Raw genomic sequence first — 26,241 nt, 5'->3', positions numbered from 1 at the left:
TTTACTGCGTATTTGAGAAGCAAATCCACGTACTCACCAGGTGAATTCAGCCCTCACAGAATTCAAAGCTAAACATGAGAGGTATAGTCGAGGTACGAAGAATTTGCTGCTGGCATGGGATGTTTTGGTCTGCATGGATCCTTTCGGTGTGGATTCTCAGCACTTTCAGAGACTTGAAATTGGTTTCTTCTTTTGAACGAACGCAGTTTGAGGCTTCCCAAATCACTGCTCACCTCTCTAAACAGCTGTGGTTTTGTATCCATGGTTTGTGTTTCAGTATGATGAGTTTAGTGCTTGAGTTTGCCTGGGACTTATCGATTTAAAAACAACAAAAAATCTTCCTGGTGAAGTCTTAAAAATCTTAAAAGTAACTTCCTATAATTTTAAAGGAGGCAGAGGTGGCTTCTTATACTAATAAACAAAGGGAGACTTACCATTTTAAACGTTGCACATGTGGTGCTGAGCTCGTGGAAGGAGCCCTGTAACTTTATGGTCAGTGATACAATGAAATGCTTTAAGCAATAGGATTGTCTTTTGCTTTCTGCTTGATTTTTGGTTTGGAAAAACAATTCTAGGTATGGTTAGCTGTACACTTCCTTTCTTGTTTTTAAAGGAATCTTCAACTCTTACTTTCCAGACTCTCTAATGTTTACTTTTTAAGAAAGACACGTTTTCACAGGTTTTTCTAAAGTAACTATTAATATTTTAATTTCAGTTTTTAAGCTTGTAAATATTTTGCCTTTATGGATCCTTAGCTTTTTTTAAAGATGTCTTGTAGCTGTTGTGTTGTTTAGATACCAATATATCAGATTAGTATATACTCAGATTGTATAGATGTCTAAATTAGAGGGCATTAACCAAGTCAATTTGAGTCGGCTGGAAGTCATGGCATGAAATTAGAGAAATTTTGTTTTGAAACTTTTTCTACAGCTGCAAATGGTTTAAGGAGCATATGGCATCCTACTCTGGAGGTTGCAAAAAGCCTTTAAACACAATTGGAAATGCAAGATGTACAGCTACCAGCATCTGAAGAACTGCATAGCTGCTTTTAAGGTTCAGTGCTGCTGGGTTGTGGAAGAGCTTGGAAGCTTCTCTGTGTGCTCTTCAACAGACAAGGGAGTCCTGTGTCTGCTTTCTGAGATGAACACTTCAACCCCTAAAACTGATTGTCCTCCTTCTCCAGGTTTCCTATAAATAGTGAAAGGTGTTGCTTTCTGATCTAGAACGGCTGACCACGCTTAGTGTGTGATAACAGTTTGGTCCACTAAAGGTAAAAAACCTCAATTTAAGGTATCTGCTGGTTTTTTTGTGAGTCCTCTCTTAGAAGAATTTTTGCTTTGGTAGATTGTTGTGAGTATAAATTTTAGGTGGTTTGCATGTTTCTTTTAAAGGTTTGGAGGTCTTCAAAACCGTAAGTTTCAGTGATGTTCAAGTCAGTCTGCCCATGTCAGTAATAACATGGGAAAGCTGAGCATTACACATACATTTCCCTATATAACTGAACAGCATCGAGTTGATTTTACTAATATCCTTTCTTTCTTAAAATTCTTTCGATTAGACGAGCATGCTTGTTAGCACCTTCTTTCTTTTAAAAAGACGGCTGTTTGTGATGGTCTTGAGGAGACACGCAGGTTGGATTTCCTTAACTCTAGCAACTTTGGTGTGTTTCTCTGGTTCTGGCACGTTTGTCTCATGAGCAGGGAATGAGTGTGGTTTTGACTACTGAATTGAGGCCTTGGCAACCATAGCTTTCCTTACTACAGGTGTAGTGTACGAGAAAAGCTCTGCTTGGGTCCAAGAGAGCAGCATTGGATTTTGGAAGCTATCCTCTTTTCCAGTATACTCCTTTGCATTGAAAATGGATGCGGCCATACTGCGGGGTGTCTGGGCCAGACTTTAGCCATCCTGCTCTGGGACACCCCATCCCTGGAAGTGTTCCAGGCCAGGTTGGATGAGGCTTTGGGCAACCTGGTGTAGTGGAGGGTGTCCCTGCCCATGGCAGGGGATTGGAACTGGATGATCTTTGAGGTCCCTTCCAACCCAAACCATTCTATAACATTTATTCCTGATTCTTTGAGAGCATTTGGATGTTGATGGTTCTTCAGTATAAGGAGCAGCATCTCATCATGAACAAGGAGTTTGGGTAAGAGGACACCTGAATCTCAATGGGGTTTGGGCCAAGCTTCGTTTAGAAATGCTGCTGAGAAATGCACTGTGGTGTCTGGAATTGCCATGCAGAAGTCTTATCGAGGGAAAACAACTAGTAGATGTTAAAACATCCGTCAGATAGCACACTCTGAACAGGAGTGGAGGTGAACACGCCGCACTACTGGTGTAGGTGCACACACCACACAGAGTTAAACATACGAACAGCGGGCTCACACTGTGCTTACTACAGATGTCTGAATGAGTGAGTGCCTGTGGGCTGGAGCTGCATGTCTTGTGGCTTTCACTCTGCTCCGTTGGGAAGTCTTCACTCCTTTTGTTTTCATCCTTTTCCAACTGCAGTCCTTTCGAGCACACAGCTCCCATCCCCTGACCTAACAGCTCCATTGAAGTGCATTCCAGCCCCATGATTTCATGGTACCAAGCAGAACTCCCCTGCCACGCTGCTATGCTGCCCGCTGCTTCTCAGGGAATGAACAAACAGGGAACATAAACTCCCTCCAAAGGAGCAATGTTCTCTGTATATTTTCAGTGCTAGAAATCCAAGATTCGTTTAAGGGTGTTTTGTGTGGGCTTTTTTTTAATATAGACTTCTGCTAACACAATGGAATATTTCATACCACCCTATTTGCTGCGACATCTCGTGCTTTATGTTGTTAAATGGCATCAAAGGAGTTAAAGATGAAAGGCTCTTGGTCGACTGGTCCCTCAGCTGGGAGCCTCTGTGGGTTTGTTCTTTGTAATGGGTTTGCTAGTGCTTTACCCAAATCCAGTCTAGCTCAGTTTTCATTATTGGATTTCCTTGTTTCTGCAAATTCCATGCTTAGGCTAAGCCATTGCTGAGCTTAGACTCGGAATAATACTGCTACTGTTTGTTTCTCGTGTTGGACTTGATATTTATTGCCCATATGCTGAACAATCCTTTTATATGTGGTTGTTTACCGTTTGAATGTGCAAGCACCGTTAAAGATGCTGTGCTTGCTTTCACAGGTATGCTCTTTTCTGGATAGGCAGAGAACTTTCTTGTCCCTTTATGTGAAACTGTGTCCATTTTACATAAACTTGGGTGTTTTTTTTCTACCAGGTAGTGTGTCACCAGGTGCTGACTTATGTACAATAAACCTGTCTTTAATTAGCTCATTGTCACCCTTCAGATATTGGGAGTTAGTACAGAGTTTGAATGCATGGTGTATGTTGAAAAACTGGTGTCTTGTTTTTTCTTGGTGAAAAATGTTCTCAAGTTATGTACTTAAACATTTCTGTTGCATTTGTACCATCTATTTGAGTGTATGATTCTCAAATTAGGGGACATAATTTTGCCTAGACTGCAGTTGAAAGATGTGCCAGTTTCTGCACATCTTTTAACATGGTCGTCCTACCATACTTTATTTGATGCATATCCGTAGTGGATTTCTAGATCACAAAGTTTCTTAGCTGTTTTAACAGTGCAGGTAGGAAACATATTTTATGAAGTCAGGGGAGTAAAGGCAGTAATAGCTTCCTTACCAGGTGGTAGGCATACTCTGTGCCTTCTTACCATCTTGGAATACCATGCAAGAGCTCTTCTGGGAGGCGGAGGGTGGGGAAGCACAAGCCGAGGAAGAAAAGAATACAGGAACATGGGAAGGATTAAATTATCTGATAAGAAAATGGAGAGTAGGGCTAGAAGAAGCTATAGCCTGTGCAGAAGAGCGTGGTTAAACAGGCACATAAATGGGCAGTGGAAAGCAGGCAGCACCGTGGGGAGAAATAATTGTGGGAAGGAGCATCAGGAGTTGAACTGAGTGAGGGGAGACAGGGAGATGAGAAGAGGAAACGTGCTCTGACAAACAACCAGCTGTTCTGGGATCGCTGTAGGGGCAGAACACCATCTTAGTGATCATCTATTTATAGCCTTGTTTTATTCCAGAGCTCTTATTCTCTTGATGAAGAGCAGGAACACGGGAAGCAAAAGACAGATGCGATGCCTGTGAGGTACCGGTGGCATTGCCTAGCAACTGCCCTGTGCCCTTACGAGAGCACAGCTCTGAGGCCCAGTGAATCCCGAGTTTCCACAAGACATCATTCCACAAGACATCATCCATACCTGGGCTGCATCAAGAGGAGCGTGGCCAGCAGGTCGAGAGAGGTGATTCTCCTCCTCTACTCTGCCCTTGTGAGACCTCACCTGGAGTACTGTGTCCAGTTCTGGAGCCCCCAACATAAGAAGGACATGGACCAGTTGGAGAGGGTCCAGAGGAGGGCCACGAAGATGATAAGAGGGCTGGAGCACCTTTCCTATGAGGACAGGCTGAAAGAGTTGGGGCTGTTCAGCCTGGAGAAGAGGAGGCTCCGGGGTGACCTTCTAGCGGTCTTCCAGTACCTCAAGGGGGCCTACAAGAAAGATGGGGAGAGGCTGTTCAGGAGGGTCTGTTGTGATAGGACAAGGGGTAATGGTTTTAAAATAGAGGGAGGTAGATTCAGATTGGATATTAGGAAAAATTTTTTTACCATGAGAGTTTTAGAACACTGGAAGAGGTTGCCCAGAGAGGTGGTGGATGCTCCATCCCTGGGGACATTCAAGGCCAGGTTGGACGAGGCCCTGAGCAACCTGATCTAGTTGGAGATATCCCTGTTCCTTGCAGGGGGGTTGGACTAGATGACCTTTGAAGGTCCCTTCCAGCCCTAACCATTCTATGATTCTATGATTCTATGATCATTTAATGTATGTATGTTGAGATTCTGTGTGCCTCCTTCTGTAGGTGAGCACCTGGCCCTTTTCCATGCTGACAAAACGCTGGCTGCAGTCCTTGAGCCAGGTAGTAGCTGGGTGGGAGGTAAGGGGCTTCTGCGAGTGGTGATGAATGCCCTGATGTAGGCTCCTAGAAAAACAAGGGATCAAATGGCAAACAAGGGATTGAGCAGTATAATTCCGTTCTTGTGCAACAGAGAAAAGAGACGTGGGTGGTCAAGGACTGGAGCACCAGAACTGGAGGTTAGAACTGCTGTTGGAGGAAATGGTGTGCTTTTTGTTGCAGTGACTATCTTACAGCTCCTGTGCTGGAGGTTCTCCAAAAGCATTGTGAAACTGAGTCAAGAATATACCCGGAAATCAAGAAGGTATTTGGGATGGAGTAAGGGGGTTACCACCTGGACTTAAATGTGTAGGCATGTATGTGAGCAGGAGAAACTAGCATGGCTGCTAGTGCAAACCTGCTCTTACCTGTCAGCCCAAACACTTAAGTGTTGGAGAAGAAAGTTGTCTTGATCTGAAAAACAGACCTGCTCCGAAACCAAAGAGAATTTTTCAACAAATTTTGAAGGAAAGAGGCTAGGCTTTTCTGAACTATAGATCATGTTAAAAAAAAAAGAAAAAAAAAAGTCCCATTCCACTTGGAAACACTTTCTCATTAATTTTTCTTGAGTCTGAGTCAAAATGAATGAAGTCAGTTTGAAGTCCTTTTTTTAGTGATACTTGGCGTTGACTTTTGCTGCCATTTTGTGTGGTTTCATAGTTGGTTGGGGTTTCTTTTCCTCCTCCATATATTTGTACGAGATTCACAGAAACTAAAATGGACTACATCAGTAAATAAATTTTCTCTACCTTGTTAGAGATGTTGCTTATAAAATTTAGCAGGAAAAAAATCATGCAGCCAGAGGCGTAACGCAGTTGATATTCCTGCTGCACAGCAGCCTGAGGGTTGCTGTTTGCAGCTTTGTGGCTGGGGCTCCCTGCTGGGCTTGGTGGGACCCTCTTTTGGAGGTGGAGCAGCCTTGCGTGCTCTTCCAGCCTGGCGTGGAACAAGCGTTTTCGCGTAAAACATCGCGGAGTTACTTCTGAATATGGTGGAATTCTTTGGAAAGGTCGGGGAGGTAATTGATCATACGCTGACAGCTTGGGGCTCTGAGAAAATGGTCAGCTGGAGGGCTGGGATGCAGGAAAACAAACTTTCCAAGATGGTAACTGTCACCTAGCCAAGCTATACATGTTTTAAGCTTTTTAATCTTTGCCCGCAACCTCAGCTTCTTAATCATTTTTTGCTGCTTCTCTGTGAACTCTTTTCAGACGTTGACATTTTGCTGGTACTGGTGCATCCACAGAATTCCAGGTGTGATCTTGAGCTATAGCAGGGTTTCTTTACAGAGCCCTTTTAGAAACTCTGCTGCTGCAAAGATGGGTAGTTTCAAAACTTCCATAATCCCTTTTGTGATTCTTTGACCTTTCGGTCAAGGACTAGGTTTCTTTCAGGAACCACTCAAAATGTTCTTTGCAGCTAGAAAAATAAGGCTTCAGTGTTCCTGGGAGTTAAGATGGCAATTTGCTTGAATATTGCATATGTTTACAACAAAAAGGTTTTAATTTCTCTTTGCTGTGATCCTAAGTTTCTGTATCAGAGTGGATAATGTACTAAAGAGAAACGTACAGCTTTGACACAAAAAAGGATGAAAGACCCTGCCACTTGGTTGCTGAGATCTGCTTTTCACTGATCTTGTTCACAGCTATGTTTGTTTGCATTTAGACTCTGACAAATTATACTAGTGGTCAGTCTCGCTGCAGTAGGATAGAATATTTTGACTGACTTACTGCAAGATTTTTAGCCAATTCTGAGGTAATTTATACATTAATACAACTAAGGAGAGGAGAGAAGTAACAGGCATAAGTGGGGCTTTATTGATAACTTGAAAAGATAAAAGAATATAAAAAAAATATAAAAGAAAATATAAAAGCATGTGTTAATTTTACCAATGCTTTGTAACAGAATACGGTGGTGGATCGGATTTTCTCTGGTATTCAGCCAACTGGGACGCCTCATCTGGGTAACTACCTCGGAGCCATCCAGAACTGGGTGAATCTGCAGGAAGAGGGCAGCTCAGTGCTCTACAGCATTATGGACATGCACTCGCTCACCGTGCCCAAGGAGCCAGCCGTCCTGCGCCGGAACATCCTGGACACCACCGCTGCCATCCTCGCCTGCGGCATTGACCCAAAGAAGTGTTGCCTGTTCCGACAGTCGCTGGTTAGTGCTCCTGTTACGTTAGGTTTGTTTCTTATGAAGTGGCTTTTCAGACATGTTAATGAGTAAGCATAGCAGTTCTGAACCCCTTTTCCGTCTTCGTGTCGGCGGTCCTAGGAAATGTTAGTAATGTGGGGTTTCAAACTTACCTCTTGCTGTTTTGCAGTGGCTGAAGTCATGATTGAGGAGTCCATTTAGGGATAAGTACGTTTTACATTTCCCACGCAGAACTAGGAGCTCGTGCACGTTACGAGTAAAATACTGAAAAGACCTGTTAGGAGAGCATCCATTTAGCTCTGTAAGTCTCGCTTTAGCTGCAGAAGGTAGCCTCATAAATGCATAAACAGTCTGTGCAGCCCTAAAGGCAAGTAGAACATGTTTCTATGGTTTTGTGTCAGTACTTACCACTTAATCTGCCAGCTGCACAGCCTCTCCAAGAGCGGGTTGTCATGGTAAGTGCATCAGTTCCATCCTAATCACTAAGGAGTTCCGTCTTCTCTTTGCTACAACCTCCTTTTCGTGTGCACCTTTTCCCACCTGATCTGATAATTTATATGTGAAATATGTGCTTCTTCTCTTGACCACCCCAGGGGTTACTGGGCTTACCTTCCTACTTGGCATATGTCAGCTTAGTCTATTGCATGCTGCATTTTCCTGGAACACAGCTTAGTTTCTTGCCTGATAAACTTTGTTACTGACTCTAAACCGGCCAACTTCTCTGATTTCCCACAGAGCCAAATGTGTCAGAGCTTCTGTTCTTGTGGAGACATCCTTAACCAGATGTCCAACTTGCAACAGAACTGCGAAGGTGATGTGCACGGGGTCTGAATTTTATCAGTGTGAGATGAAATCATACTGTTACGTTTTTCCTTTGAACATGACTCTTTACAGGCAGTTTCCTGTGGTTGTCAGACTGCAAATGGCAATCATATCTCCATATCCCTGGTGGATATTGAAATGATGAAGACAGATACTCTTCCTGCTTCATTTTTTCTCTGTATTAAAAAAACAATCTAAATAGATTAGCTCAGAATTCTAGTGGAGATATGTTTACATTAATTTATGCTTTGTTCAAATCTGTTTATCTTTTTAAGCAAGTTACCAGCTTGTGTTTTAGTTTGGCTCTATTCTGACTTAACTTCATTCACATCGAGGCTGACATTAACTGGAATAATCTCAAGCTGAGTTACAAGCCAGTGATGCAGTAAAAACCAGTTTGGAGTTTTGGTTTTTCTTCTTGTTTTCAAGCAACTGAACAATTCAGTTACTTACAGTAGAGGATCAGTGACTGGATACACAGAGGGGGCTCTTCAGCCTAGAAGAGAGATGCTTTGCTGGTTATGGTTAGAGAGGAATAAAATAAAGGTTTATAAAACTGCTAGTGAAATGGAGGAAATAGATAGGGAACAACTATTTTATCCACTGAAGAACATGAACTAACAGGTATCAAAGTAAGTTAACACTTGGTTAACTTACAAGTTAACCAGTCTGTTAATGGATTCCGCACAAGCAAAACAATGCTGCGTTTCATCAAGTAGGAGAAGATGGGGTTCGAAATGATCTAAGGAACCTGAAGGTGCACAAGTCCATGGGACCTGATGAGATGCATCTTTGAGTCCTGAGGGAACTGGCAGATGGAGTTGCTAAGCCACTATCCATCCTATTTGAGAAGTCTTGGCAGTCCAGTGAAGTTCTCACCGACTGGAAAAGGGGAAACATAAACTCCTTTTTTAAAAAGGGAACTCGTGCCTGACAAATTTGGTGGCCTTCTACAATGGGATTACAGCATTGGTGGATAAGGGAAGAGCAACTGACATCGTCTACCTGGACTTGCTGAAAGCATTTGACACTGTCCTGCACGACATCCTCCAGATAAGGACAGAACTCCTTGGCACAGGATATAGTGCCTGCTGAAATGTGTATGAATTCAGAAAAGGACTCAACAAATTAATCTGGAAAATCTGTTGAGGACTCTTACATACCTCAGGTGCCACCTCTGCAGGAAGTGCTGCCACTACAGCTGGGAGAGCATCTCTGCTTTTCTGTACTTAACATGATTTTCTGTTGGTTACTGTCACAGATGGATATTTGATCTGTTCCAGTGTTGCTTTCCCTATGTTCTTACGAGTCTAAAAGCTAAATTACTGCTCTTCCAGGTTTTGCTAATGCTGGCACGCAGAATCCCCTTGAAACCAGCAGATTATCAGTGAGAATCTGAAGTTGCAGTCAGCCACAGAAAGCGTGTTGTGTCTTTCACAACATAATCTTGCGGAGACGGAGTCTTCGAGTCCCCACAGAAAAAGTATCAGACTCAAGAAACGAAGGACTGCAAGTGATGCTCCTACAGTACCAGTCCAGTCAACCACCAGTGATAACCTTAGATAGCTAGACTTGAAAAATGGTCATTTCTATCAAACGACAGTTTCCACCAAAGATTATTCAGGTTTATGTTGCAGTGGTTAGGCTGTTCTCTGTTAAATAGACTGCCTTTTATCTTAATTTTTCTGGGTGTCCTTATCTGCCCACACCTAATGGCTTTTCTTCTTAGTCAATCTGAACTGTTAAGTTTAATTAACCACTGTGGGCAGTGCCTCATGTTTAATTAACCACTGTGGGCAGTGCCTAATGTCTGAACCATATTCTTACTAATACTTACCAAACGTGGATCAGGAGAACTTCCAGAAGTGGCTGATGCTGGCAGATTTTTGTAAGCTCCTTGTCACACTGCAAGCAGAGGAAGGACTATGGCAGTTGTTTGTGAATCCAGACTGCTTCAGTCCTGGTTCAGGCTTGAAGTGGTTTGCTGACTTCCCAAAAATAAGTCTGTTCAAGCTGTATGTAGAGGTCAGGTATACCCAGAGATGCACTGTGGTCTGATACAATTGCGTTGGCAGGACCAGACGTTTCTCTGGAAGCAATTAAAAGGAATATCTGTGTGTAGCTCTTGATGCGAGGAAAGGAGACAGGAACTTTGCTAATATGATTATTGTTTTAGTGGGATAATGAAATAGTATGTTAGGGAATGTCGTAATAGCGAGATGATTGTTCCTAAAAACAAAGGTGTGAGATGGATTGCAGCTATTGCTAATCAAGAAAGTTTATTGCTTGATTTTGGATTGGTAATTGCTCAGTTCTAAAAAAAGGAGCTGGCCTCTCCTTTTCAGCCACCGTAGCAGTCTCCAAGGGTGGTCTAAAAAGCCACAATTTTGTTTGCAAACATTTGGCTGAGGTATAAAGCAAAGCACCAGAACTGGCTGAGTACTGGAATAGGCTGCACTTCCAGAGATGGTCAGGAAAGCAGGGAAAATGCAGCTGCACACAGGGAGCTGGTTTAGGATTTTGGTTATGGGCAAAGTAGCCCTCTCTTTTCAATATCGGATCAAACTGGTGAATGGGAGAGTTCTGTCGTGGTTCAGCCCAGCGGTGGCTCGCTGCTCCCCTCGGTGCAGTGAGAGGAGAGAAATGTGACCAAAGGCTGAGGGTGAGACAGGAACAGAGGGGAGCACCCACTGACCGTGGCCCTGGGCAGAACAGACTGGGCTGGGGGACAAATCAGTTCAATTTGTTAAGGGTTCATTCAGAGAGGATGACAAGAAGCAAAGGCAGATCTTAGAAACACCTTCCCCCTATGCCTTCCTTCTTCTCCCCTGCGGGGAGCAGGGGCAAAGGCTGCAGGTCAGTTCATCACACGTTGTTTCTGCTGCTCCTTTCTTAAAGGAGGACTCCTTCCACTCTTTTCGCCGGCTCCAATGGATCCCCTCCTCACGGGATGGTCCACAGACATCATGAGTCCTTCCCGCAGGATGCAATCCTCACCCGTAACATGGCTCCGGTGCAGGCTTCTTCCCCACAGAGTCATGGCTTCTCAGGGAGCTGCCACCCACTCCAGCATGGGCTTCTCCACGGGCCTCTCCACCTCATTGTCAGTCTCCAGCAGGAAATGGAGACCATTCTTTACAACCTCCTTCAGGCTCAGGCGTCTCTGCTCCAACGTGGGCTTCTCCATGGGCTGCGGGTGGATCTCTGCTCCACTGTTAATCTCCACAGGCTGCAGGGGGGCCACTGCCATGCCACCACCGGCTGCACGGGAATCTCAGCTCCGGCACGGCTCCTCCTGCTCCATCTCCACTGACCTGGTGTCTGTGTGGCCGTTTCTCTCAGGTCTCAGTCCTCTCTCTGCTGCAGCCATGCCAGGCCTGACGAACCTCGGCAGTCCCGGCAGGACGAGCTCTGCCCAGTGGGTACCCCAGGAGCGGGGCGCGTCGGAGCGCTCCTGGCCACACTGCTGTGGCCATCTCCAGTTGGGTGGTGCCAGCCCGGCGCTGGCAGCCACCTGCCTCCCCCCTCACTTCAGTGTAGGTCCAGCCACATTTGGGCTCCTTTGTCCCCATCTTAAATGGGGCATTTGCAGAGGTGCTGATGGCTCAGCCCTGGCTGCAGGGGATGGGGAGGTCTGACCCGGCCAGAGGCTGCTCCGACCGATTTTGGAGCCAGGGAAGCTTTTCACAGCTACTTACAGGGGCCATTTCTGCAGCCCCTCCCGTTCTGCCAATACCCCATCACGTAAACCCAGCACAAGTTCTTGGTAGGTTAACGTGCTGTAACTATTGCTTCATTTTCAGCTTGATCTTGAAAATTACCCGATCTAGAGATCACAGAAGTGCTACAGCAATTACTTGTGAATAACACTTCTGTTCGTTTTTTTTTAAACAAAAATCACGTGATGAAATGAGTGTGAAATAAGAACTTTTGGGTTTAATCAGCAAAGCCAGCTACAGCTCATGACTGGTAGCACCCTGGTCCTGTAGCAGTGTGTAGCAGAAGACATTCTTGCACTGCAGAAGTGTGCTGGTGATGGTAAGCTCCCACTAAGGGAACAGCTCATGCAGTCGCTGTTGGAAGTGCTCCTGCGTCCTCTTGCTTCCTCTGGGTTAGCTTGGGTGAGAATGGCCTAGAATTGCTGAAGAGAGTTTTTTTTTGTTTATTTGTTTGGCTTACTCTTTCTGTTCTTTCCTCTGTTGCTGCTTGTATTGCTTCTCTGGAATATGTTTGCCATATGTGAAAAAAATATTGATTACTTTGTTTCTCGAAAGGCATGTGCATTTGGTGTGGGTTTCACTGTCAGTAGGCTTTTATTTACAGCAGGGTTTATGCCAATTGAACCTCTCATCCCTAGCTATCCAAAATTCTTGCCTCCAGAGTTTTCCTGTGTTTTATCATCCTTTCCAACACAAGCAAGAGACGAAAGGCTGAACCATCTTAATCACAGATTGACTGCTGGGAAGAAGTGTGGTGAGAACAGATACCTCTCATGTTTGCACCACATCCCAAAGGTGCTACTACGATAAGGATACAGGTGGATGTGTCTTGGACTGGTTTCAGTGATGTCCTTCCCTTGCAAGTGAAACGAAATAAGAGTGAGAGGATTTTTGCTTAGACTGGTTTTCATTGTGTTGCTTGGAGGGTGCGTGGCCTCTGTTCTTATGTATCAGGTATACAGCGAAGTTACCTATGAATGGAAAGTGGTAGTTTAATGAAAATTAGGTTTGTATGCTTCAGAATCTCCCATCTGTCAATCAGAGGGTTTTATAACGTATTTAAACTGGAAGTTACTGGCTGGCTCTGTATTTGGTTGCCATACATAGCAGTCACCAGATCTCCCACGCGTTGCCGTGTACGAGCTTGAGCTCTGGCTTAGGGAAGTAGCGGCTACAAAGAACAAGTGATGATAACTTGAAAATATTTGGAAGCATTAAGGGTGATGATGAATAATTAGGGTAGTGTTTGGAACCACATTGTCTGTGAAGGGTTATGAACAAGCACATTTAATTGGAGTATCTAGGAAAACACAATGGTGTGTTTTGGAATATGTTGGACACTAGAATGGCGTCCCAGTGAGAGACGCTCTTTCATTACAGCTTTTTAAATTATATTTGCTTAAGTAGGAAGACAAATGATTAAAAAAGTGGCAATTTCTGTAAGAATAGAAATAAATGCGTATTTCAAAATTTTGCACTTTTGTTTGGAGCACTGCTGCAAGATGTAGGAAACTCTCTTTGCTCTTAGAGAAAATAATGCCAAGATACGCTCCGAGCAGCTGCCTTTTCCTACCGGCATAAAACAGAATTAACAGAATAATGACTTATGCAACATATCCTGAGAATACTAGAAGAAAGAGCAAATATATTCCCTGAATTGTGCCATAACTGATAAAAGCTGTAGCAGTCATCTTTCATAAAACTTAGAATGTTTTATTAAAACCAAAAAGGACGATGGGGGAGGAATAGGGAAGACAATAAGCAGTCTGCACACATGGTCAGCTTACATGGTATATAGAACATTTTCTCTGTTTCCTGGTGGTTACAATACACATTTCAGTTCTTAACCGTCTCGTGTCTCATCTGCTTCACAGTCAAAGCAATTTTAGAAACCGCTGTTGCTTTTATGTGGTCTCAGGCTGTTCTTCCTGTGCACCTACCTCTCGTAGCAGGCACGTGCTAAATGTCCCCAGAGGAACTGGAATCCCATCGGAGTGGGTTCGGCAGGCAGGGGTTGGTATGCTGCACTAACACTTCTCTGAGGAGTCCCGTGAGCTTCTGGACAACATAACGTTCCGTTTCTGGGTGGAAAATTGCAGTTTTCAGCCTTCTGGATGGATTGATTTATTTTTTCAGTGTAATCAGCTGCAGTATTCTTGCAGCGTGCAAGCAGATTGTAGCAGTAACTCTGAGAGGTGGGAATTTGCCAGTTTGTCTTAGCCTTAACTCCAAATGCCAAAACACAACGATTTAAATCTCTGCACTAACTGTTTCACTGCTATTATTTTCCAGAAATATCCAGCTGCTTTGGTTTGTGGGCAGAGTTTGAATGGATTCACGCTACTTCTTGTCCAATTTTCAGAGGGGCTTAAAAGCTTCCATTGCATCATAGCTTATAAATTCATTAAAGTACATTAATTTAGCATGGTCCATTGAAAACTTCCTGTCATAAGAGGAAGTATGTGACTATTTAATTCAGAAAATCATTCTGCTTCTCTCGTCCTTGTGTTTTCTTCCCCGTAGGACTGGGCTAGACATAACTACAGCTCAGTGGGAAGAAAAGTCATGGTTCAGTAAGATGCCTTTTTTTTTTCCTTTCTTCCTTAATTTACCTGGTTTATTTCATACTGTTATGTAGCTGGTTTATGTTCCTCTCTCCACCAGTCTTCTGGACACCCCAAGCTAATTCCTCAAACAGCGTTGTGGATTAGAGTAGGAGAATATTTCTGAAAACCAGTTCATTTCGTAATGAATAAAGGGAGGGAAAAGGGTGTCTGGACCAAATTACTGTGCTCTATCTGGGTGCATCACCTGATTCCAGTAGGGGTATTCGTGGTCAGGCTCTTTGGAAAGGAGAGACAGATCTTCTTTCTGTAAGTTTTAGTCAAATATCAACAAGGATAAGTTGTTAAGTTGTTCAAAGGTGATAGTGGAAGCTGCAAATACTGATAGGTTTACCAGTGATGGCTGGATAGCTGGCCCCAGTTCAATACACTGCTTGACATGTTCTTGAAATCGGATGTTGCCTTTGTAATGGTGAACATACTGCACCCACACTTGAATTATTTCTTTGAACGGGAATTTGGGATACCATGTCAAATTGTCTGTCATAAAAGTGACTCGCTGGGTGTTCAGTTGCTGTGTGCATTTGATTCAAGCACAAATTTCTCTTGTTTTTGGCCCTGTTATTCTCTCTAGCTATATAACGTAGAGATACTTTAGCAAGTATCTTGGACATATTGTTTGCAACCTTAGGCATTAATAAATTCTTACCTCTTGTTCAAAAAAAAATGCATGTGAGCAGCACTTTCCTCTAAAAGGCCTCTTAAATTTTCTGGAAGCACTAACTGGTGCTTCTGGGAGAGACAAAAATCCTAAAAAATGTCTTCATTTCTTTTGAAATTTAAGACACTTTCCCTCCTTGGTTCAAATTTCTTTTAGTACACAGCTATCCAAATTACCTCCCAAGACCTGTTGGGTTGTCCTCTACACTGTCAAAACCAAATCTTTGAAATTTATTGCCCATTTAAAAGGTAGCCCTTAACGAGGTGATGCTGCTGAGGGGAAGCTGGAATTTGCAGCACCTTATAGAGAAGGGCTACAGGTTGCAACTCGAGGCACACACTCAGTGTGCCCATACCTGGAATACTGGGGAGAGCTTTAGTGTCTGCATCTCACGAAGGAAGTAGTGAACCAGAGATGATCAGGATTAATGCTACAGGGGACAGAGTAGCTGCCTTAAAAGGAAAAATTTAGAAGTCTAGGAGGAGAAGGCCGAGGTGTAAATGCAATCAAAGTTTATGAAATCAGAAAAGTGCTGGATAAACTGAATGTGGAATTGTTCACCAGATGGTGCAATGCAAGAAATAGGTGGCATTCAAAACTGGGAAACGAATGAAAGTACTTCTTTAGACATCAGGTTTGGACCTCTGGAGCTCGTTGCTGCGTGTGGTTGTGAAGTGGGCACTATCAACAGGTTCAGAAAGGGATTAGACACATTCATGGGGAGCATGGATACTAACAGGCCTGGGCCAGGGATAATACCTTCTGATGTTCCCTAGTACAGCAGTTGTGGATGCTGGAGAACCATGAGGGGAAGATGCTATAGGAAGCAATAGGTTCATGTGCTGGCCCGACGGGCCATCTCTTGTTGCTACGCCTGGAATCAGAGAGCTGGACTACAGATACCTCTGTTGTGATCCAGTACAGCATCATTTCTTACATTCTGGTGTTTCGGTTGCTCAATGAAGACATCTGCTCAGAATTTTAAATGCACTCGGGGCACGAGGCGGACTGAGCTTGTCTGAGAAAATGGCTTCTCCTAACTGTGATCCTTGGTATTGCTCAGGGCCAGAAAGGAGGAGTAGACAGGGCCTTTATTTTACTGGTATCATATCCATCTTTGCTTCTTCCAGTTTCTTTGTACCCAAAGTTTTCCAACCAAAGCGATGGCATACTGAGCTCAATGAGTTACCCGGCTTGAGCTGATGCGCGGTGGCCAGCCGAGTGCAGCAGTTACCTGCCCCTCTTGCCAAGTCAAACACGGCAGCTAAAACAGTGATTTAGTCTGATTTAGTCTGATTTAGTCTGATTTAGTCTGATTTGTGGTTTGAGCTTAGTTCCCCCTGATTCACAGACCAACCGTACAGGCAGTTACTGCAGTTTGGGTGATGAACGTTAACTCATTAGGCTCCAGTAGTGAATTTTTTCCCAACTGAAATCTCTACCCTTCTGTGCACTTTCTTACGTTTTCCCCCCCTTATATCAGCCTTTTTCTTCACATTATTCAGCACTCCACCCTCTCTTAGCAAAGGACTGTGTGCGTTTGAGGATTAGAAGTGAGTATCACTTGCGAGGACCCGGAACTGTGGATTCAACACAGCTGTTTAGATCACTTGGTGTGTTGGGAACTGATGTAATGTCAAAGCCACTGGTGCAGTGAAACACACACGTGGTCTTGGCTGTGGCAGCAACGTCTGACAGAGCTGGATCAGTGACTGCGTAGCTTTTAAAGGGAGTCCTTGTCAACACAAGTGCAGCAGAGCACCATCTCCTCTCTGTCCGTGACTAGAAGAAAGGAATGAGAAACCACTTGGAGCCAGATGGTGACTCCTTCGAAAACGAAATAGGGATCTCGAGCTTAGTACTTTCTGTATTCAGTTTACTTTTTGTATCTTGCAGAAGGAACCTTTGGTGCATCTCACTGCACTTTGTCTTGTCTACAGAAGATTGCAGGTCAAATGAGCATGAAGAAATGAATAGAAAAAAAGAAGAAAAAAAAAAAAACTGGGGGAAAGGCAGAAAGAAAGGCGAGAGAATCAGCCTGGAATATTTCATATCTCTAACCGCTGAGCTGTTGTCTTGAGGTCAGACACCTCCACAGAACATTGACAACTGAAATAGTCTCACGATCGTTAGCTAGGGAATAAAAACATTTCAAATGTGATAACAAAGGAATTGCCATGAGCAATGCCAGTGATTGTTACTTGCCAACAAACACTTTTTACTGCCTTCCATCTGGGTTGTTATATCGTGTTTCAAGCGTGTGAAGCTTTGAACATCTTTGAGACCATTAGCATGATCTTAAACAGCCAAACCTTCTGATACTGAAAATTGAATCAAACGTGTAAGCAAAGACGCAGAACGTAGATCAGCTTTTCCTTTTGGTGAATATCGTGTATACAGCTAACAACAGACAAAATGTCTGCATCAGCAGTGCTTGCCTCTCTTACTGATCCTGCAGTGAATGAAATTTCATTCAAAATTTCATTGAATTTCATTCATTTCATTGAATTTCATTCATTTTCATTCAAAATTTCATTGAATTTCATTTCATTCAAATGAAATGCAAAAGCTGAGGAGTGTCTGTAAAGAAGCTAAACGTGGATTCATCCAGCAGAGGTTGTTGCACAGTGCATTTCTTGTCTCTGCCTGCAGAAAGTCTTCCCTTTAGCAGGAGAGTGGCAATCACTCTGCCTGATGTCTTTCTAGAACTATTAAAATTGACCACTATCACTGAAATCTCACCAGAATGTTAAATGAAGAGTTTCTTGTACGAGTTTAAATGGGATCTTCTCTCCTCATCTTTTCAAACCACCCTGTAGCAAAATGTCTATGGAGGCCTGATCCTTCTCTTTCACTGGCAGATCAGGATTAGTTTTGATAGGATTGCAGAACTGAGGGACAAGATAAGACACAATTCAGGCTGTGCTGTAGTTTGACTTCACCTGGTGTCTCTGTTTTGCAGACAGGTCAGGGTCATTAAGACCTCTTGGTGCACCCAAAGCCCTGACCAGCCTCACCTGGACCCTCCACCCATACACCTTCTGCCCAGTACCCCAGGAACTCCATTTTAAACCAGGCTCAGGCCCCCAGTCTTCACCTGAGCTTTGTCACAGTGTACCTGTGCTCAACCCTGTCCCTGCTGCCCTGATTTTCTCCCTAGGCTTCCTGGATTGACCGCAGGTGTGACTAATTGACTTGCTATGTCTGATGATCATCAGACTGTCACCGTCACCACCCCTGCCCTGATGAAATACTGCAGCTGGTTAGTTTACATGCAACTCTGTTATTGCTAAAGTATTTTCTTTCTTCTCTAGAATATGAGTGGATAGGATCAAGAACCTTGCTACGCTGCTTGAGTGGAGCGCATCCGATCCATGCAGTGTCCAAAACGTTCCCTTAGCTTGCACCTTGACCTCACAGGAAAAATGATAGACAAAAGTGAATAGTTTTATGCTCTGTGATACTATTTATCTGTATGGATTTTGAGAAAATGTGCATATAAATGCAGAAGATTAAAATGGATTCTGACTTTGTACTTCCAGGTTCCTGAGCATGCAGAACTTGCCTGGATTCTTGGGTGCTTAACGAACATGCCGCGTCTGCTACGCTTGCCCCAGTGGAAGGTATGGACAGTTTCATAGACTGAAAGGAAATGTATGGGAATTCAGTAGAGCTACTGTCCTAGAAATACTTGTTATCTGAAAAGTGCCAGCTGTACCTTGAGTATCCTTACTTTAGGTGTAAGTAATTCTCTAGTCCATGATGGAAGGAGGAAAATGCATCTTTCCAAGTTTGTTGCTTTCGGTGAATGTTTTTCTGCTGGAAGCTACAGGATAATATTTTTGGCAGAGACTTGCAGAAACTGTACTGAATAAGAGGGTTGTTCAGTGTTGTTAAACTGATTTTGCTAGAATGCTTGGAGTTATTTCAACGCTTATTTAATAATGCGAAACAACTACAAGCTATTGCAGTGGCAACCTTGAGCCTTGCCGATTGAGGGGTTCCATGAACAGCTTTTCTTTTTCCACCATGAAGAGTGGCTGTTCTGTAGATTTCATGGAAGAGGGTGCAAAAGAAGCATGTATTGGAAGAGGAGTATAGAAATTATCAATATTAAAAATGTGCTGAGTGATAAAGTTAATGCACCTTAAATGTTTGCCTTTACAAGTTTCAAATGTTCATCTTCTTAATCCTGCATCAGCTGAGTTCTTGCATTTAATTTCCTTGTATTTTATTTTGGCATTTAGTAAGCAGAAAAACCAAAAGGCAGGAGAGAGAAGTATCAAAAAAGGAAAAAAACCCACCAACTTAAGAGCAGTTTGGCTTGCAGAGTTCAGAGCAGTCTTAAATACCTCCAGATGTTTTCTTTTTTCCTGTTTTTCTTCTTAATTAAATAAAAACAGTAAAACTTAAATACAGCAACCAGTGTTAATGCATGGCATAGATTAAAGCCAACCTTTTCAAACCTGAGGTTCTAAAGTTAAGCTCTTAAATCCAACTTTGACTGGATTGACTTTCCAAATCTACAGATAGGTGTTATAGGTGCTAGGCTTTGCAAATTAGCTACCCTGAACCTTAGGCACTCAGAGATGTCGTCAGAAGACAGGATCTGTATGAGAGAGTGGGAAAAGTCTGAAAATATTTGAATAGTCTTAATGAAACAGTTAAGATTTTAAGGGCTTTAGTGTATTTAAGTATTTTTAAAAGCAAAAGGTAGAGCAGGGTGAGTACCTGTAGCCTGACTATCTCAGTGTAAATGATCCCTACCCTAGAGCAGTAAAGGACTTCAGGACAGTGGGTGGATTGTGGGGAGCAGTGTGAACTCATGGAGAGGACACAGGACTCCTCACCTGGAGTTCTGGGTTCTCCTCCCAGCTGTCACTGTCTCTTCTGGTGACCGCGTGCGATCACTGCGTCCCGATCTCTTTTCTGTGGAACGCAGGTATTAATGCCTTTTTATAGCTCTATGATAAAGTGTTTCCAAAATTTCCTGCTGCAAATGCTATTTGAAAAGGAGGGGTTATCAGTAAGTGGAATATGACAAATACAAAATAGTCAGGCTGTGATTGGTTCTGTTAGATTACAAACAGAAGGAAAACACGAGCCTACGTTTTCTCCTCGCTACGGTGTCAGAGCAGTGTAGGGAAATCCATAAATACAGGACACAACATGGGGATTCACAAGGAGCGGATTTTACATGGCAGGCTTTTCCCTAGAGTTATGCAATAAGTTACTTAAATTAGAATTCTAATTCATTAAAGTCACAGACTTTGACATCATTAGCCGAAAGCGTGACTGCTCCCTGTTTTTCTTTTGCAAACAGATGAAGCGTGCCAGCCAGAACGGCGAAGGAACCGTCGGTTTGCTGACTTACCCCGTGCTTCAAGCAGCAGATATTTTGCTGTACAAGTAAGAGGCAGAACGTGGGCAGCCCGTGGGCAGCGCCTGTTCAGCTGCAGCAGAATGAATGGTCGGCAGGTCAACACGCTCGCTTGAAGTGGAGAAGCTGGGTGTGATTAGATCAGAAGGTTGGGAATGGATGCCAGCTTTTTACCTCTCGGGTGGCTGGTTGAAGGCTAGCCTGATTTGAAAGCAGCTGATGGGGCTGTAAGGAGAGAAAAAAAATGGTCGTTTCAGAACAATTCTTAGGGAATCATAACACATTGATATTTAATTATTCATATTACATGTCCACACCCATGAATACACCTAGGGTTTTTTAAGTAGTTGCATTTTGTTTGCTGGGTACGTATATAATGTGCACATATAGTGTACCCATGTTCCTGTGGGATGCTGTGTGGGCCTGGTGGTACTGATGAAAAAGGGAATAATTTACTGCACCTTGTGGTACCTGGGCCGGGTCGGTTTTCTCCGTAGTGTACGATGTGCTGCACTGGTAATACACCCTGATGAGGGACTGGTGGCTCGGCATGGCTGAGATTGTAGCTCAGCTGATAGACCTTGTAGTGCATTGGCGTGGCTGGGTGTGTTTCATAAGGTATTTTAGACTGTCTCCATAAGTAAATGTCAGAGACAATGCACTATGGGTTAATTGTTTTTATGTTCTAAGCATATGTGCTCTGTGGAATTGTCCTGAAGTGAAGCTGTGAATATTTGTTGGGAGAGAGGAGTGATACAGAACTATGAGGGCAGGGACTTTGGGAGGACAAAGTAGCGAAGATTAGCAAGTTGTTAACCCAGAAAAATGAACCTAGAGAATTTTAATCCTAAGTGATCCTTAGTAGGGGAAAACAGTAATGTTAGAAGACCAGTAGATGCCATTTCTCATTCGCTTGAATTTTAACTAAAATAACAGCAAGCAAGCAAAACTCAGAATGAATCTGAACATTAAAAAAAAAAATCTAAGCAGTGAGTCCCGTTTGTCAAGCAGTGTTTAAGGGTGAAACTTAGACAACTTTATCAGAAATCACGTTGTTTTGATTGAGCTCAACCATGTATGTCTTTTCCATCTCTAATAAGATCATGTGATTCATCATTCCTTAGCGAAGCCTGTGGTTTGGTTTTTTCCTACCGTGTGGATTAAGAGCAGGCTGTCCAGACAGAGCACAGAACGAGGAGGTGAAAGAGAAACTACCTCCGAAGAAATTTCACATAGTGTCTTGAATAAGAAATATTTTAATGTAAAAGCATAATATAGGTAACAAAAATCAGGGACATGGAAACACAGGAAGGGAACGGCAGGCGTGAAGGAGAATTAGGAGCTGGAGGAAGGGGAGAAACAGTGCTCATTCAGATGAACCAGGGATCAAAGAGGCAGGAGAATGGACAGAAGGTAAACGTATTACAGAAAGGAATAAAAATAGCAACAGGACAGAAATATTAAAAAACCAGCAAGGAACAAGACAAAGAATCATGCAGAGGCGTTTATGAAGACAATGTGTTTTCTATTTAGTGGCAAACTTTATGAATATGGAACCATTTTGGCATATGGAAACATTTCTTTTGACCTGCTCAAAGTGTATTGATTACCATAACTGATTTTCTTTCTGCTAGTTGTAGGCCACTGTGAGTTCCTATGGCTACTGTAACTGTTTTTAGGTTGCCTTGTTGACTATTTGGTGGGGAATAAAGGTGGACAAATTGATTCCTGGGTGTCAGCCCAGTTCCTTCAGAGTCAGAGGAAGGAGTACTGTGTTAAACTGAAATTTTCTGGGAACTTAAAAGATGCATAGTGAACTTTCTTGCACTGGAGCATACTCGGGATTCAGAGTTGAACACCCCAAAAGCCTTAGGAAAAGAATCTGCTGGAGGAGGGGAGAGTAATCAAAAGCTGGCAAGACTTCCAAGTCTGCCTCATCTGAAAGAATCATCCATTTTTAGTGAGTATGATTAACTGTGGGAAGGGATCACTGGGGGAAGTAATAGATTCTTCACCTCCTTGTGTCCTCTGACGCAGGTTGTGTTTTCCTCCAGAACTGCACTCAAGCTATTGAGTCCAATGCAGAAGATCAAATGATCCTTTGATCCTAGTAGTTCCAATCTAGGAATGCTAACACTTGTGGCAGTCGAGGCACTGGCCCACATGATGTTTGTATCGTGGTGACCTGTGAGGAGGAGTCACTTTCCTCTTTCCTTCCCTTGATAAATCCTCAGTACTAACTTTGCGACAGCAGTTGTGTTTTCCTGAGACTTGCCAAGGCAAGGTGCTCGTGCGTTGTGCCTCGCAGGTCTTTCTTACTTTGTTCACACACTGTGACACGTGCTCTTTGATCTCTGAGGAGACAGCAGGAGATGCTACAAAAGCCTTTCTTTGAGCTGAGTTTAATGATTTGCTCTTACTGGTATCTTTGCCATATCTGTGTTTTGCGAAGGGCTGTTTTTGCCATGGGAGATGTGCTTCGGTTCAGCACAGAAAGCAGACTCATCCTGGGATACAGTCAGTTTGGGATCGTGTTCCCACAGCACCTGTATCTGGCTGGGGCTGTTTGGCTCAATCTGGCCCTCGCTCGTGGCAGAAGCTGTGTCAGTCTTGAGTAACGTTTCAGCAGAACCAGAGAGCTTTGCTGAGATTCCTGTATCTGTCTTTTATTAAAAGGTCGACACGTGTGCCTGTTGGAGAAGATCAAGTCCTGCACCTGGAACTAGCCCAAGATATAGCACAACATTTCAACAAGAAATACGGAGAATTCTTTCCGGTGCCCAAAGCCATTTTAAGTGAGTTGCTCTTGGTGTTTTTCCCCCTTAAGTGCACTTCAAGGTGGTAGATGGATTTAAATATTGTGGAAATAATTTCAGGGACCAAGAAAAGGGAGCAAACTGATGCTAAAGGAGTAGAAAATTCAAAACTGACAACAGGAGACTAGAGGCTGTGAAATTGGACTCCCAAGACAGACAAAAGGCTTTACAAATCCCTGGTAGAGGAATGTTTGCGACGTCTGGTATTCTAGTCCAGGGGGCCAGATGCACTCTGCTGCTGCCAGTCAGCCTTGCTCTTCAAGTGTTGGACCTCTTAAGAGCAGCATCTCTGTTCCGTGTTGCTAGTTCAAGAGATTTACAAGAAACAAGACAAGAGACCTCTAGCAAGCAGAATTCTTCAATGTCTGCAGTGTAGATGTTTACATTAAGCATGCTAAACAGCTTGTAGGTTTATTACTACAGTGCTCAAAAATCTTTTAAATGTGTTTAATACAAGCTTGCATATTTCAGTAAGGGGCTCTTACAGAGCTTAGACCTTCCGTTTTTGATCTGGGACTCAGGGAGACTTATAAGGAAAATCTTCTCAGCCATTTTTGAGCTATAAGGTCATAGGCCGGGGGGTGAGGAGGAGTCAGATGGCACTAATGGTATGTTTGTTAAGAAACGTGAAGAATTGGGCAAGAAGCAGCATTGCATCTTTGTTGTGAGTAATGCAGAGGAATGCACAGCAGAGACCTTCGCCCCCAGAAGGGCAAGGAGCTCTCACCTTGGAAAAGACAGGCAGTAATAAACCTTTCTCAGTTTTCAAGCCTCAGTGGCAAAAACGGTGTTAGACCCAGAGTGGAGCTTAGATAATACCAGGTATTGCAAGCTCTGCAGTTTCTAATGAACAATTCAATGCTAATTACTGTAACGAGGAGCTGAGCGTAGCCTGTGATGCAGGTGAGACTGTTTCCCAGGAAATAAAAAGCTCTGTTTGGGAAGTGGGGGGTGGCTGGAACACGCACTGTTCCCTTTCCCCGTGAAAAGCACGCCTTCGGAAGCGCACAAGTGCGTGCAAACCAACGGAACGTCCTGGATGAAGGCAGGAGTTAGGGTCTCGTTTGGACTCACAAGCTGCAGGCAGTGAGGTTACCTGGGCTCCTTTGGATTTACAGGCTCTTCCAAAAGATTCGGAACAGAGCACTTTGTGGGCAGTCTGAATTGTACCCTGGAAGAACACTCAGCCTTTCACTGGGTACGTAGCCCGTCTACGAGGAGTATGGAGGTCATTTCGTTGGCTGCATTAGGTGTCTAAAGTTGGCACTTCCTAGATGAGTGGTACTTTCTGTACTCCATAAATTATGTTTCGTGGCGAAAGAGTGAAACTGTGTGTGTTGATGCTGCTAAAGAAAGTACTTTGCAATATTCTCCTGATGCCACTACTCCGTTTCATGTAGACACACGTATCTCAGTAGTTCGTGTGATGCCTACACCTCTCTTGCCCGAACGATGCTTTCGCTCTAATGGAGCTGGTTAGTGCTCAGTTCTGGAATCTTTAATAACTGTCTTTATTGACATTTAGGAGAATTACCAAGAGATTTTGAGTGGAACAATTCCCTAAAGGAAGGGGATTAACTGTTCTGAGATTCTTTTTCCACCAGTGGATTTAACCTGTTTCTCCACTGTTACAGAACCTTTCAGTAATGTACAGTCTGTGCTCTCCAGGTAGCCTGTCCCCAGTGCCAGGAATACGAGGGAGGAGATCAGCATATAGCCTCAGAAAATAATAGGAAGTGTCCCAGCAGAAGTTTCTGCTTAGAGAGGAGAGGAGAAATGGAGAAGGTTTTCACTGAGTTTATGGAAAGAGAAAAGTGGCTTAGAAGGACTAAATATTATGCTCACAACTCATTTTTAAGCAAGGATAAACAGAGAAATTCATCATGCTGCTAGAGTGTTCTTCACAGTTGTCAGAAGAAACCATTGTCTCTGTGTGTGTGTTCATAATTATTTCCTTTTTGGTTTTTTTTAAGGTGCAACGAAGAAAATAAAATCCCTCAGAGATCCAGCGGTGAAGATGTCCAAGTCAGACCCACAGAAGTTAGCCACAGTTAACATAGTGGACAGCCCCGATGAAATAGTGCTGAAATTCCGCAAAGCTGTGACTGACTTTACCTCTGAGGTCACCTATGACCCAGCCAGTCGCCCCGGTGTCTCCAACCTGGTGTCCATTCATGCTGCAGTAACAGGGCTGAGCATCAAAGAAGTGCTCCACCAGTCTGCTGGTCTCGACACTGCTCGCTACAAAATGGTGGTAGCGGAGTCAGTTATTCAAAAATTTTCACCTATCAGGAATGAAATCAAGAAGCTCCAGGAAGACAAATCCCATCTGATAAAGGTTTTAGAGGATGGAGCAGAGAAAGCCAAAGAACTGGCTGCCCCCATCTATCAAGAAATAAGAAGACTGGTGGGATTTCAGTAGAAACTGCTGAGTAGTTGCAAGGACTTTTGTTTCCTGGGACAGACATTTTGTTATTTGTATCTTCTTAATCATTTTGGTTTGAAACAAAAACTTTTTTTTCTCCTGGAAAATCCAAGTAGAACATTGCAGGTGTTTGCATTAAAAAATGTGCATGAAACCAGATATTTCCAGTGGGACCAGCATTGAGCTTGTCTGGATAGTCAAAGAAGGAGGGCAGAAGCAATCACAATTCACAAAGAAATCCTGCAAAAGCAGAACGTAAGATTGCCCAGATAGGGTTTTGGGTTCTTCAGTTGACCACCGCAAGAAGCTGAGATACAGGCAGAGTGATCAGGATCTAGCAGAAAGTTTTGTAATCTTCTCAAGAACATCCTAAGCTATGCATGTGATCTTGTTACAGATGGACAGTCCATCCCATAGGTGGTTATTCAGCTTTGATGTGGCGGTTGAATGTGTTCTTGGATAACCAGCAAAAAAAGCAGAGGCTTGCAAATCAAAATGCTCAGGGTGATGAAGAGAGAGTTCACTGCCTCTCCCTATCGCATCCTCAGACTCGGTGTAATTTCGTATCTGCATCTAGTTCGTGCGAGGTGAGTCAGTGTCTCTTATGGATATGGGATCCGCACTCTAAAACCCTGTG

At 43.5% G+C, this 26,241-nt stretch overlaps 1 protein-coding gene across 1 annotated transcript in view; it reads left to right on the top strand.

Moving 5' to 3' along the window:
• The window catches only part of WARS2 (tryptophanyl tRNA synthetase 2, mitochondrial), a 41,724-nt gene extending 16,111 nt beyond the window's left edge, over positions 1 to 25,613 (top strand). Inside the window, exons 2-7 of the mRNA XM_086622588.1 lie at positions 6,906 to 7,163; positions 7,559 to 7,612; positions 18,526 to 18,606; positions 20,307 to 20,392; positions 23,040 to 23,158; positions 25,153 to 25,613. Coding sequence (XP_086478714.1) covers positions 6,906 to 7,163; positions 7,559 to 7,612; positions 18,526 to 18,606; positions 20,307 to 20,392; positions 23,040 to 23,158; positions 25,153 to 25,601 — 1,047 coding nt within the window. The 3' untranslated portion in view covers positions 25,602 to 25,613. The remainder of the gene's footprint in view (positions 1 to 6,905; positions 7,164 to 7,558; positions 7,613 to 18,525; positions 18,607 to 20,306; positions 20,393 to 23,039; positions 23,159 to 25,152) is intronic.
• Positions 25,614 to 26,241: the final 628 nt, after the last annotated feature.

This window comes from Tauraco erythrolophus, chromosome 1 (assembly GCF_009769465.1).
Source record: "Tauraco erythrolophus isolate bTauEry1 chromosome 1, bTauEry1.pri, whole genome shotgun sequence".
Taxonomy (NCBI): Eukaryota; Metazoa; Chordata; class Aves; order Musophagiformes; family Musophagidae; genus Tauraco; species Tauraco erythrolophus.
This window is presented reverse-complemented; position numbering and strand designations above follow the sequence as displayed.